Raw genomic sequence first — 15,179 nt, 5'->3', positions numbered from 1 at the left:
TAAGACTGACTGCGTTCCCTTAATCAAATGGGGGGACGGAGGAGGGACGTAAACTTCTGTGATCCCTTCTCTACGTCTACGTATCCATAAAAACATTGCGAACCGCAGTACAGTGGACGGAAGAGGGTACTATGCATCCTATCACATATTAGAATTTCTTCCAGTCACAATCGAGTATTGAACTTGTGAAGAATGGCATCTTAAATGTACGCGCTGTCATTTGTCTAATGTTGCCTTCACGATCATCACGGGAACGAAATGTAGGGGAATGAAAAACACTTCTAGTTTCGTCAAGTAATTCTGGATCTTCAAACTTTGTAAGTAGACCTTCGTAGGACCACTGGTGCCTATAAGTGGCTATCTTCAAGAGTCTGCCGATCCATGTTTTTCAACATTTCTGGGACATTCATCAATGAGTCAAGCAAATCTGACGGTTCATGCCATCACTCTTTGTCGACATCCATTATAACCCCCGTTACCCCCATTTGATTCAGGTCCCACACACTTAGAAATTTTATGGTGGTACGTACAAGAGCTTTGCAGTCAGTACGCAAAAGACAGAATCTCCCAGTATCCTTATGGAGAATGTGCCGCCCGCTTTACCTACAGTTCAGCGCCTGTGATCGTTCCGCTTAATATCCCTGCAAATGGCTACACGCAATAGACTAAGTGACAGCTCTGGGTTGGACTTGAAGTTGTTGCCAGTCTGGTCCACAACACCACCAATGTAACACCAAACTCCACTAGCACCAACCACAATTGTCCACGTTCTCACGCTGCATCTGATGCATATTTTGGAGGAAGGAAAGGTAAACCACGTCAGAGAGCAATGTGCGCATTCCAAGTAATCACCAGAATGGATAGCCTGTACAAAAATAGTTCAGTTAGTCAATGCAGAATATACGGTCGCTAGAAGACGTGCTCTTGATTTATCTGTTTGCATACATAGCCATTTCGAAGAACTATAAATTATAGTTAATTTACTAAACCTGTATAGTCTTGCATGACTTTGTCACTGTGGTATTGAGACAGGGGAATATAGTACTTCATTTACGATTTATTAGTTCACTTTTCTTGTCACAGTAATTACATTTCATTGTTTAACATTTTTCTTCGAAATATGACATGTAATTCATAATCTCGTTTACACACGTCTAAAAACTAAACGCTAAAACCTTCTGCGTCCCATTCAGGGTCTGGTAACTGCGTACAAGGTATCAAAGGAAGAAACCGCCGCATTCAGGACGCTGCGTGCAAGTTATGAATGGAGGAACGTCGCATCTGCATTTGACGCAGCCGTCAGTGCCAACAAGTAGCTCGTCGCCGACGTTCAGTTCGTGCTCTCCGAAAGAGCACTGGCCACCTGGAGTGTAACGGAGAGGAGAGTGCATTATTGTTTACCATTCATACGTGCATAGTTGTTCCAGTCGCACACACACACACACACACACACACACACACACACACACACAAAAAGACACGCACGCATGCACAAATAAAGACAGCACTTCAGACATCATCAAGAACACAAAATACTTAATACCAACGCATAATGGGCGATGAACGTGTCTACACTGTTGATGGAGGTGCGACTGATATTCAGTTGTTTCTGTAAATTAGTGACTTTCTTGTGTGTTGGTCACAAAGATATGAAATAAATCGCTTCTATCTAGTGCGTCTGCTCGTGCAGAAACTGCAAAACTCAAACTGATTCGTCAGTGAATACAGTAAAATTTAAACGTATGATTTCATACCAAGAGGTAAGAATCAGTGAAATCGTCTAGGACAGTTTCTGCGACAGCCTACCATACACTAATAGAGGTAAAAAGTGCCCAAGGGACGTTCAGTATCGAAAGCAACATGTAAAGGGCACCACTGTACTGCCTCTAATTATTATCGATTTGCTATAAATCCATCTAATGTGAATAACATTCCTTATCCAGCTTCTATGCAATAGTTACAAGGGACACCTTTAGCATAGTACGTTCGGAATCCCACAAAACCGTGCTTATGTTAACACTCAGTCATAAAAACAACAGGAATGTGCGGGTTACTGTGCAAAATTTGTCCGGGGGTATCATGAAGAGAATTAATCCTGAGAATGCGGTCCAAATTTTACGGAAAAACTTTGGCCGTGGTGAATGTGGAATTGAAATCGGGATATTATATAACGCAATAAATCAGGTATTATAATGGGGACGCCACAGAAATAAATCACGTTATGCTGAATAGATATACTGATTTCGAAGAACAGGAAGAATCTCAACCTGAAGGGAGCTGTTCAAACAGTACACGACGTACATCTCCAGAGCGAAAGGAACAGTCCAGTCGAAGTGAGTACGAACTGTCTCCACCCAAATAGTCGAGGCCTATTCTATTACAAAATATAGATGATAGCGTACTAGAGAACATTTATGTAGACTATTAGAATCGTGCCTTCAATTCCAGTAGCAAACAAAGCAGGCGCTATGAGTGCATTAAAAGTAAATCAAATAGTGGATCAATCCTATATTACATGCCTAGCAAAAGGCGAGCAGCAGCTAGTTTTGAAGGAAACAGACTGCCACTATTATAAACTATAAAAGAGCATGAAACATCGCAGTTTGATAGTGCGAGGTCGTATCGATCTGCAGTTCACTATCGGCATCTGCAAATTTAGGCACTAGGACTGTCTAAAATTGATGACTCAGATATTTTAAAAGCTTCGATTTCTTTTATCGACAGTCTTAAGGCTGTATATGACATTTCATCCAGACACATAGCTGCATTTGTCACGCCTAAGGGCATAGAAGACGAGAATAGTGTACCTTACAATGCACAACAGTTTGTGGACGCAGACTAGGGTGTGGAGAAAGAAAATGTAGAGAAAAGTGACCAGAGTCAATTCTATCACGAAATGTCTTCATCACCAACATCGTCTCACAAAGGACGGAAAACTACAGTTACTGTGTTGCAGTCTGTACATAGCTCTACCCACAGTTACGCAATTAACATGGCTTTAACACTGACAGGCAGACTAGCAAACAAGCTCTAAATCGGTTTTCAAAAGGTACAATGGACTTCCGGCCCATATATTTCAAACAAACTTGAAACAACCTGCCCACGAAACATTCATGGGGAGGCAAGCAAAAGTGTAAAAATGAATAATGAACACATGAAACGTTTCCTAACTTCAGTCCTTGCGGAACATGTAACAAGTTAAAAGAACTTATTGCTGTGTGATTTCGACCACGCCATACAGATCACGCATTTCTAGATGCAAGTTTTCCAAACAAAAATGTTATGTTGAATATATTGCCACCGAAAACAACAAAATATTGTCAACCCCTTGATGTTTACTTCTTCCGGCAATATGTATAAACTGAGTGCTGATTTTGTAAAACTACAATGTAGCTAACCACAAGTGAAAACATGATTGTTATTTCATCAACTCCACTCTGTGATTTACAATCAATTTTCTGCGCCAAAATATACTCCTATGTTTCACTATGCTTGGCGAAAGGCAGGTTATGACACTGACATACCCATATCATAGTTTAAAAATATAATTAGTGTGGCTTTTGATGTTGGATTGCTTGAATTCGAAAGCAATTGAAGGGTGAACAATGTTCTCTCCCACCTGTTTTATCCACTTCGTCAAAATCCCGCAACGGTGATCAATATAACCACTACCAGGTAGGTGTGTTGGATATGTCTCTTTTGCGCTATTATAATTACTTTAACCACAGGATTTTTGACACTGTAGATTGAAAATGTAATCATACACTGACGTCACTGAATTACTTATAATTTCCGCCTACGATATCGTTATCATATTACTTTGTGTCTCTCTATTAATTTGTCACTCATGCTAGAATGCAACTTGTGCATGGAAATTACCTAGATCATTGTTTTCTTATGATCGAGTGTTTCGTGCTATTCCGAGCGTTCGAGCTCAAAGGTATCCTTTGTTAGCACAAATAACTTCTGCGGTGAACGAAAGTCTTTTCCGAAGAGGAAGGCTCTCTGAGGTTTCTAAATCTACAAATGTTTTCACACGCTTTCTCCGAGCAAATAGGACCGACATTTTACTGTGTCCACAAATATCAGCCCTCCACTGCATGCGTCACTAATTGTTTTACATTACATACCGTTTTAGCCAACGATACACAACATGAAACATTCGTTGAGAATAAATTATAGGAGCGAAGGAAGGAGAAATTTTTTTTTCTTAACGTCCCGTTGATTAGGAGGTTATTAGCGACGGAGCATATGCTCGGATTGTGGAAGGACGAGGAAGAAAATGGGCCACACCCTTTCACTGGAACCATCCCTGCATTTGTCTAAAGAGATTCAGAGCAATCGCGGTTCACCTACATCTTGATGGCTAGGCTGATATTTGAGCCTCAGTCCAACACGGTTCGAGTTCCCTGTCTCACGACAGTGCCATCTTCTTCCATAACCTACACGATATCAATATGGTACCAGAAAATTCAGATAGCATACAGAATGGCGTCATTAGGAAACGTTTGTGGAGAAGATATAATGGAGAGTGGTTAGTCTGGTCAGAGGATGACCCCATATTCCGCCTGCGGGGGTAAATAACAACTACATGTAAATATTCAGAACCTGACGCACATCTATAATGACGCCATGACGAGAGGTAACCGCGTAATATTCAGATGTAATTACATGCTCTCACTACACACTCAGTTGCTTCATGTGCATCTTCATATTTCCTAGGCGCAATGGTTGTTCCACAAAATTTCGGGCGTGCAGCCGCATAAATTTCACTTCTTCTTGTAATATTTCGGCTGTGTACCATCCAGCCATCTTCAGAGTGAGCCCAGCCCTGGTACACACAGCACATGTCATTGCTGACGAGAGCAATCTGGAGGACGAGCTTCTACACTTGAGAAGGGTTCTTCAAGCCAACAGATATTCTCGTCAGCAGATACGTAAGGCACACTGAATGAAACCAACAGCGGACGTAAGGACTGCAGAGTCACGGAAAGTTCTACATCCATGGCTTTTGTGACATACGTCGGAAGTCTATCGTCAAAAATAGGTCGGATCCTCAGCAAACCCAAGTGAAAGTAGCTTTCACTCTCCACCGAAGACAGAAGCGATCCTGGGTTCCGTTAAGCATGATTTGATCCTTCGTAAGCTTGCGATTTACAAGATCTTCTGTGAGTGTGGCCGTTCATACATCAGACAGACGACACATACAGTCCATGACAGATGCACAGAGCACCGCAGGTACACCCGGCCCTTACAACCTAATAAATCGGCGGTGGTAGAGCATTGTATTGACACTGGGCACTCTACGGTGTACAATAGCGTAGAAATTTTAGCCTCGACTTCAGCATTCTGCGACTCAGTAGTAAAAGAAGCAATTTTAATTCCGTTGGCGTCGAATTTAATTAATAGAGACAGCGGCTTCAGCTTGAAAAAATCATGAAATCCGACACTTACTGTAATAAATTCACAAAGATGACGCAACTGTGCAGCTCGCAGTGAAACATCGATGTCACCATGTGGATTGACCATGCAGCTATAGATCTAATTTCATACATCTGTTGTACCTCTTTGTCGCCAATCAACGTCTCTGGCGCCCTGTGTATCTGTGGCCACATGCGCAGTGGCACGGTCCGCGGGTTTAAAAGGATGGAGCAAGTGCTGCAGCGTTGGTCACGTCGGTTCACTGTGAAGATGGCTGGACAGTATACAGCCAAAATATTAGAAGAAGAAGTGAAATTTATGCAGCTGTACGTCGGAAATTTTATGAAACACTCAATTACCTATCATTAACGCGTCTGAATCAATTACGTGTGTCGACTGCGTAATAACGAAGTTGTAACCGAGCCACATGGCGCGGAGGACGCGCCATTTAAAATCCCCCGTCCATACATCCAGATACAGGTTTCGCGCGAACGTCCTCTAATCCGCTGAAGGCTAGCGATGTACGGTTGCTAATACAGGAGGCCACTTTTCCCATCTTGTGCAGCGTCTCTTTGATGGGATCGCCATCGTCTCTCATTCACGTCAGGTACTCCTCAACAGATGGCAGCATCCATTACCCAGTTATCTTGCGTACGTGTTTAAACGGTGTATGTCACTAAAAAGGGAATGCTCAGAAATCTTTCAGTGCCTCAGATTCTAGGACAATACTGTACACCCTTTTGTACGGACCATGGAGGAACGATTTATCTTTTAATATTCTTACGAAGGCTCAGAATGTCCTTAGAGACATGCAGAGCGTGAAAACAAAAACCGAAAATCTCAGCATGAGGACGGATTATTAGTGGAACCTAATTAACCGCTAAACCCTCGATTGGTTTACAGAATCGAACCCCTGTTCAAACCTCTGATTATTTTACAAATGACTCAGTATATTAAATATTTGATGTTAATTACGTAAGCGAGAAAAAGTTTAGAAACAGATTAGGAAAGTTTTAAATTATGCTTAAAGTTGCTAGGAAGTCGCTAAGTGCTCTGATTATGAACCACTGAACGAATACAGTGCGGGAAATTTACGCTCCATTTCAAGCAAAAGTCACTTTTTTCACGCATCTTAATGTTTCTGGTGTTGTATCTCCTGAACTATGTGTAGTATAATGATATAATTTCGCAGATAAATTCAATGGAATATGTGGATACTGTCTGCGAAATACCTTACGAATGGACTTGGTTGTAAGGAAGCAACCAGTTAAAACGTCATGCCTGACAATGAAGATTTACTGCGCTAACAACGAAAGTGTGGTAGGCGATAAGGGTTTTTTTTCCTTTCTATCGTTTTATGGAGGGTTTCAGCGAGGAATAGTTTCTTAAATGTTTCAAATCATGTGAAGAGTTTACTGAATGTCGCTAAGTACTCTCATTGTCCAGAAACTGGATGAATAAAGTCGCGGTAATTGTGCGCTGTCATTTACGCTGCCTCAAAACAAACGCACAGTTTCTAACTGCAATACTTGACTTACTGTGTTAAACTTCCACCGTGAGATTACACCTCTTAATGACTAGATTATGTCGGTATTCTAAACTTTTAATATCGGTTAATAATCACGCGTAATATGAAAACAAAATTTTTGTTTCCCATGGATGCGGTTACAAAGGCAACCTCCGAATGGTACCAGAATCGTTGTTCCGAGATAGTCACTTACTAACGTAGATGACTAAGCAGTTGCTTGACGTTTCAACTGCTATCATAACAAAGAGATAGTTTTAAATCTACAACGTTGGCTACTGAATTTGGCAGTTAGTGATTGTTGGCGAAGACCAAGTGTATTACGCTAAGACAGCAACGTGAAGTAATATGTAAGCGCAACTCGAAGCATTATAGCAAATTTTAAAAAGAGACTGACTGACCTTGATTCGCTGTTGTAGATTCTGAGCTTCTCACCACGTTATCGTCTGCTGAAGCTGTAAGAAAGAAGATCCAATGATAAATTTAATCCGTTGTTGCACCCAAAAAGCTTTCCTAGAGATCTCTGCATTTTAATTAATTCATCTGCTGATTATTCTTGAAATATTCTACATTTTACATACTAAATGAAAAAGAATATTAAAGAGGAAACACTTCCTAATGTTCTACAAAATTTTATTTGTTTTATCACCAAGCGGCTTTCGGCTTCTCAATCCATCTTCAGGTGACAACTGAATGTCACAAACACAGACATAGTGTGCGCGACTTACACAGATTTAATTTCCAGAAGAAATATTGGACCTTTGCTGATAGTCTTCTAGCAGAGAACCATCCATATGACGTACAAAGTGAATTTTTACATTCAGTCAAAAAAAAGAAAACTAAAATTCATTTCATTTCTCACCATTTGTTATATGTATCTCCATTTGAAAACTTTCTTTGTTTACCCCCCTTTTTATTAATGTAATTGTTTTAATATTTTTCTTATGTATCCTACGTAAACATTTTGTCGCTTTTGTAAGTATTCTGTCAAGCACCGACGGAAAATTCAGTAAATGTTTAATACAAAAGTTTACGCTTTATTTTTTACGAAACTTTATCATCGTACGACATAGGTTCCAGATCGTAAGTATATTTTCTTGTATGTATCTTATGGAAAAGGTTGGATACATGTTTGTCACAATCATTTTACATACGCAACAGTACCCCGAACAGCAGCTGAGTGTAAGGTAAACGCGGGACAGATGCCGCATATTTTTTTCGAATTTATTTTTATCAATATACATACACTTCAATCGCAGTAAACTTCGGCAAGATTGATGGTTTGAACAGCGTATATTGTGACAGAAATTATCGTATTAGAAAAACCTTTGTAACAAAAGGAACATTGTCATGATATACAATGGCTTGTCAATTTAAAGAAAATATTAAATGACGGGCAAGATGCCGCAGAAGGGTGGGACAGGGGACCGACTCCAAAAGACATAAAGCCATCTAGAGCATCCTACATGTTGAATCCAATCAGTGTCAGACGACGTTTCTTGATAAAATTCAAGACAGTCTATTCATTCGTTTTTCTTTTTTCAAAATTTAATTCATCAGAGGAACTATTGTGCAGGGAAATATTATCATCCTCTTCTTCCTCTGGTTTTGGGGATTTTTCTTCTATTAGCTGCTACACTTTTCTGTGCACAAGCTTTCTCTGTATTCTTTTCTTCAGCGATTTTTTTTTCTTTCTGTTGCTATAACTCGTCGCATCTTACGTTCATTACTGACCGTTTTCTTTTGGATTTACTTCTCTGAGGTAGTGCAGGAACAGGTGAAATCTGTTCCAGCAATTTTGATGGAGTTTCTACATGATGAGTGGCTGTCATTTACACTGCAGTTGCCGTGTGCAGTTGATCGAACAGTAGCCAAATTTGTGCAATGTTTGCAAGTAGAAGAGTGTCCTGTGAACAAGTTTGTTTCAGACGTTGATGTTGATGGATGATCTGGAGTCAAATGATTGGAGACATCTTCAATAGTTGGCAGTTCAGCCTCAGTATTATTAAAGTCTGAAACCTTGACATGGTTAGCAATTACTGCTCTATCAAGCGGAATAATTCCAGTAACTCTGAATCCGGATAAACCAAACTGGTCAATTGCAGCACGAGTCCATGCTCTCAAGAGCAACTCTCCGTACTGCTGCCTTGTAATTCTTCCGATTTTCGTTGCTTTCGATACAATCCGTGAATGAAAAGTCTCTTTATAGTAAAATTTTATCGGCTTGAAAAATGATCGCCTGGTGGCTGTAAAAAGTATGACTAGACAAACAAACTACCGACACTTTGTTTCCAACAGCTGGACCAAAGAGGATGACAGAATTAATATGAGGGACATCATGATCATCTAGCAGAAGTATAGCAGGGCCAGGTGCCTTTCAAGGAAGAAAATTGTTTTTGAACAAATCCATCAGAATATCAGTGTTCACATAAGCGGATCCTCTTCGCATAACAACATTTGATCCTGGGGGCATGTTGTCTTCAGCGTCTTGTTTTTTATTTACCCCTTTGCAAATTCAGTAAGGTGGTAAGAAATTTCCCTCGCCGTTAGAGCAGTCAATAAGTGTTATTGTCTCTCCATTTTCAGCAGAAGTAATAACATGGACATACCTGCCTTCTTTTGCCGCCACAATCTTCCCACGCTAATTGTTTAGTTGTAGACGAGTTTCGTCTACGTGCTAGATACTACATGGTTTATCCGAACTCCCGTTTTCTCACAATGGTTTTGGTAATAGATCAAAGTAAGAACTGACATCGTCTCTGTTCACTCCAGTCGCTCTGACAACAGACACCCCTTGTGCTTTTCTGACACTTAAGCCTGCATTGCGTTCTATGTAAAAATGAGAATTGCGAATCTTCCCCTACACGTTTCTTTTCTTGATTAAATTTATTTTTCAATCCCATATGATCAGATAAATCGAAAGCAATTTGCGTGATATCTGATGATTTGGAAGCAGAACTATATGTTTGCAATTTCTTTACATGGGCAACTAATTTCCTTTGTGCATCTTCACCCAAGTATGATAATAGTCCACATCATTTTTTTTTTTCTTTAAATTGTACTTAGCAATTCTCCTCCTTAATGTTCGTTCTGGTATATTTTTCATTCGAGCTGCTTTCCTTTTAGTTATACCTTGCTCTTCGACTAGTCTCACAGCCTCTAGTAGATCTTCTGCAACCCATTTTCCCCTGTCTGATGACCTAATGTGTTTTCCCAGGATTTTTCTGTAAAACAAAACCGTGTGGGCACCTGTTAGCGTAGCAAATATCGCGGCATGCGTCCCACAGTAAGGGTGTGTCATCTGTTCGTTTACAAGAAAATGGTAGGATGGTGTGACGTGCAGAGGTGTGACTAGGTCTGGTACTGAGAGTTGGTTGAAATTCCTGCGGGAGAGAACGGGTAATGTCTGAAGGTGCGTGCAAGCTGGTATATGTATTTAGTGCTGCTGCAGAATACCTGTATTGGTGATTAGTTGATAGAATACTGAGTGCTGAGAATGGGCTTTACGATTTATGTAGGAGGTGAGAAGGCGCTCCGACATGAGAGGTCGTGGAAGTTGGCGTAGGATGTGCGTTGGGGAAGTCTGGAGCAATTGGAAGACAAGGTGGAGTACCATTCCATGGTGTGAAGAGATTTGTACAATTTAGGGGAGGCAGACTCCCAGGTAGTGTTGAAATTGTTAGTGTGGACTGGATGAGGGATTTGTAGGTGAGGGTAATGATAGAATGATGTGGGTCCCAAGTAGTTAGAAGTTGTAGCAGGTTTCGGCCGTTGTGTTCTGCTGCTAGGAGATACGCATTCCATGTGAGTTTTATATCAGAATGTAGTTCTAAATTATACGTTAGGCAAAGAATTGGGTTGGTTGTAGAGGGAGAGGTGGAAAACTGAACGATAGAATCACAGAGATGCGCGACTAAAGACAGTAACTTGGCTTTTCCTTGGAGTGACTTGCATTTCCCACTTACTCGACCGGGAGACACAAGTGGCGTTGGAGGGAGGCGTGGGAGAATTAGAAGGTGTGGTGCGCAGCTAGGTAGACGGTGCTGTCGGTATACCGCAGGAGATCGGTGGGAGGTGATGATTTCTGAATCTCTGAGGTGACTTACTGCAAAGGAGGGAGGACAGGACAGAGCCTTGAGGCATCCCTGCAGTAGGGTGAAAGATCGTGGTGACAGGTTTCTTCAGCGTTGCTGTTTGCCCTGGTATGAGCGTGTTCTGTCGTATTACTTTAATGCAAATAGTACTGCAGAAATGATTGAGTCCACTATTTACCCAACAAACAGAAGAAGAACCAGGGATTTTGCCGCCATACTCTCCTATTTATGTACTTCCGGGTTTTCGGCTCTTAGCAAAATCGCTAACGCCGGTTGTTGCTGCGGAATTACAAACGAACTCCTCACAAGGGAACCTCCCCTTCGTTCTCCCTCAGATTTAGTAGTAAGATGGGTCACTGAACAGACCTTCAAAAACTGAACATAGATTAAGCATGAAAACGGGAAGAAAGTGTACTGAACTGTGAAAAAAAAAGAAAAAAAAATGCAGAATAGAGACAGTGTCCAAGGGCCGTTCACAGTGCAATACATAATAGCGTAGAAGAGCAGCGACGTCGTGGTTGAGTTGTAGCTGGCACGGTAGCTCAGTGTGTTCGGTTAGAGCATTAGCTGCCATCTTTGATAAAAACGGAGTGAATGGAGGAATTTTGAACTTGAACTGGTATCATGTGACGTCACTTAGAACTGTTGCCGAGTGTCGAGCGTCCGTTGCCAGTTGGGACACCGAAGTAATTTGCTCTGGTGAAAGCGTCTGAATCGCAGTTAAAGCAACGGGAATGTCCCATGAGTCTGAGCAGAATTTGCAGTTGCTAGGCATTCCAAGACTGCAGTACAACTTCTTCCAAACGCCTTTCGTCCTCACAGCCAACACGGCAGTTTAGTAAGGGATCTCGAAAGCTTCTGCTTGGGTACAGTAAAATTCTCGCATCAAAGCAATCACGAAACATTTTCAGCGGTCACTCTGTGAATCACTGAATCATATTAAAATGCACTTCATTTACATACGTGTATAAAGTGGCTTTTGAAACTTAATCGTTAATTTTTTAGTAGAGGAAATTACGGCAAAGTAAGTTGCAATACTTACGGCAGTGAAATCTGTAAGCACAACAGTTGTCATCCTCACGGAATATCGGAGCACATTTTGCAATTTCAGACGGTCTGCGAAAGAGGGAATACTCACAGACCTCCTTCTTACACCAGGGTCCATCCAAGGTTCCTGCAAAAGAGCGTTAGCTTGTTAGGAATTTAATGACGCTAGAAAACTCATCGAAAACTGAAAGATATTTACTGGCAATACCAGCACCTTCATGTCTGTGCTTTAACTTTGGAGACAAATTCTGTTTTGAGTACTCTGTTCTGAAAGCTTACTTTAGTAAAAACATTCCCATGTGCTTCAGGCGGAAGGCCTAGCACCGCTGAGTCTTCAGCATTGAAAAATATGTTTATTCGTAGAATCCGAGATGTAGAAATTACTTTTCCCTTTTTGAGGATAGCTATAAACTGTCTAGTTTCCAGAAATCTGCTACACTATACAACCGATCATTACTAGCTGCTTACTGAACTTCGAAATAATGGATTAGAACTGCCTAACTAATGGCAGAGGATACCGAGGACAACGAGATGTCGTACCGAATTAAGCGCACAAGAAATGGTCAAAACCCGACGAGATACTTCTAAGTTCAGGAAACCATACTGCTATTTCACACAAGTGATTTACAGCAACACCGCAGCGTACAACAAAACGTCGTGGCCCCGAACTGTAACACGCTACTACTACTGACCGTTTGGAATTATGCAGAACATTTGTGTTTTTTTTTCCTTTTATCTGTTAACATTGCTTATTTTAAACTGTAATAATTTTTTGTATGCAAATCCAATGTGATGTATTACTCATAATCAATGTTTTTACTTATTATCTAATCTTAATTCCAAGTGTTTCTGAAATTTTGTTGTAATTTTAGGAGCTTAGACCCTTTAGGAAAACTGATATCTGTGAATAATGCTAGGAAGGGACAGTTGAGGAGTGATGGTGAGCTATGTTATGTTGCAACTACGAGGTAAACTGAATATTACGGGTGAAACGGACTGTCTTCGTTTGGAGCAGGGAGCTGACTATAGTCTGGTTTGGTACGCTCAAAACTGTATTGGAATCTGTGGAAGGGTCGCGCTCCTCAATTACTTTTGGTGAAGTGAAAAATAAACAGACGGGCTGCAAGTCGGTGTTGGTGTTCGGCAATTGTCCACTGTTGTTTTCGAAACCTCCGTTCTCGCTATTAAATTAACTCAGTTAACCTTGCCCCGTATTCTGTTAGGATTAGTGAGTTTTTATTTACAGTGTATTCTGACGGACAGGCGATCGGCGAGACAACAGAGCGTCGGCACCAGAGATCTTGCTGCAGTTGTCTCAGGTAGGAAGCTGCCGGACGAACATTTCTGCAATCACACTGTCAACTGTCAACCGACATTATTGAAGAGCATCGATACAATTAATCAACTGCAGACAAATATTAGTGGAAGTGTTTTACATAGTTTCATGTCAGTTTTCAGTTTACCTTTTAACAGTTCTCCTTCAGATACACCTCAAATTAAATTTACGCTTGGGGTTTTGAGGACAGCCGCGCGGGATTAGCCGAGCGGTCTTGGTAGCTGCAGTCATGGACTGTGCGGCTGATCCCGGCGGAGGTTCGAGTCTTCCCTCGGGCATGGGTGTGTGTGTTTGCCCTTACGATAATTTAGGTTAAGTAGTGTGTAAACTTAGGGACTGATGACCTTAGCATTTAAGTCCCATAAGATTTCACACACATTAGAATTTTCTTTTTTTTTTTTTTTTTTTTTGAGGCCAATTTCGACGGCACGGCTTTACGTAGTCGCCACGTGACAAACTTTGTTGATCTACCGGTTATACTTTAACTAACAATATTTAAAGACACAAGGGGTAAGGATTGAAGAATTTTGTTCTTCTGATGCTGTGAACTCATATTATTGAAGATAGTATAGTGAAACAGTACAGGCATCTACCATGAGATAAAGGCAACTTGAAGTCGAAATTATTTACAGCTGCGCCATTTCGAGCTAGGTAACTGCACAGTCTTCAGTGCCGATATTCCGTATTACAGGCAAAGATGATTTGCTTGATTGTTGACTGCACTGTTTAATAATGAAAGCTACCCAACAAGGACGTCCTGAATTCTAAAATTATAAATTTCCGTCAATAATAAATCGACATGCATAAAATTTACTAGTTTGTTAGAAGACGTTTTATGTATAACGAGGTTGCGCTATCTACCTACATGCGCTTCTTCAGTAGCAAACAGCAACCCAGAGTTACAGCAGCTCTTGATAAATAATATTTGTAGATATTTTATCTTTTTTATGTCTCACTTATATATATTTATTTTGCGTAAGACCGGAGTGTGCTTGTGTTCAGTGCCTGCGATCTCAGTCAATCTTAGACGCTATCTAGCAGATACTGTAAAAGACATATTAGTTCAGGACAATAGACGCTATGTAGCAGATACTATAAAAGACATATTAGTTCAGGACACAATAGACTGCATGTGGCGTGGATTAAACGGACAGGTGTGTGGTGATTTAATCCCAACGTTGGGTGGACGTTATGAAACAGAGCTTCTATTTATTACGGGCAGTAAGGTACTCTCAAATTTTACAAACTAATTGACAAGGTGGCGTAAAGTGGAAGGTGCGTACGACACTACCTAAATGAAAGTAGAAAACGACAGTCGCTGTAACTTATGCATAAACAGTCTTAATCGAACAGCAGAAGCAAACCAGAAGCTCAAAGTAAATAAGAAGAAGTTAGAGCCTTTTTAAGACTTCTCCTAATTTGATCAATACAGTGTCTAAACTACTCTAAATCTTCATTAAAAGTGTAGCTAAATTCACAGGAGTCCATATAAGAGAGATCCTGATAAGATTAATAAGTCCAGAGAGCATGCGTTTTGGAACCGAACCAGTACGAGTTATATTGGGCTCATCAGTGCGGACAGGGCGGGATGGCTATAGGAGCGGTGACAGGCTGGACATGCATTTGGCAAGACGCGGTTCAAATCCCCATCTGACCAACCAGGAATTTCCTTGAATTCCGTATACAACTTATGGAAAATGCCAGGACAGTTTGTTTGAAGAAGAAACGACTGACTTCATTCGCCGTCCTTTCCACA

General features: G+C 40.9%; 1 protein-coding gene across 1 annotated transcript in view; it reads right to left on the bottom strand.

Moving 5' to 3' along the window:
• Positions 1-1,037: 1,037 nt before the first annotated feature.
• The window catches only part of LOC124777014 (kielin/chordin-like protein), a 50,911-nt gene continuing 36,769 nt past the window's right edge, over positions 1,038-15,179 (bottom strand). The window contains exons 6-8 of the mRNA XM_047252264.1: positions 12,083-12,214; positions 7,348-7,401; positions 1,038-1,363 (exon numbers count right to left, since the gene is read on the bottom strand). Coding sequence (XP_047108220.1) covers positions 1,218-1,363; positions 7,348-7,401; positions 12,083-12,214 — 332 coding nt within the window. The 3' untranslated portion in view covers positions 1,038-1,217. The remainder of the gene's footprint in view (positions 1,364-7,347; positions 7,402-12,082; positions 12,215-15,179) is intronic.

Source organism: Schistocerca piceifrons, chromosome 2, assembly GCF_021461385.2.
Source record: "Schistocerca piceifrons isolate TAMUIC-IGC-003096 chromosome 2, iqSchPice1.1, whole genome shotgun sequence".
In the NCBI taxonomy this organism is placed as follows: domain Eukaryota; kingdom Metazoa; phylum Arthropoda; class Insecta; order Orthoptera; family Acrididae; genus Schistocerca; species Schistocerca piceifrons.
This window is presented reverse-complemented; position numbering and strand designations above follow the sequence as displayed.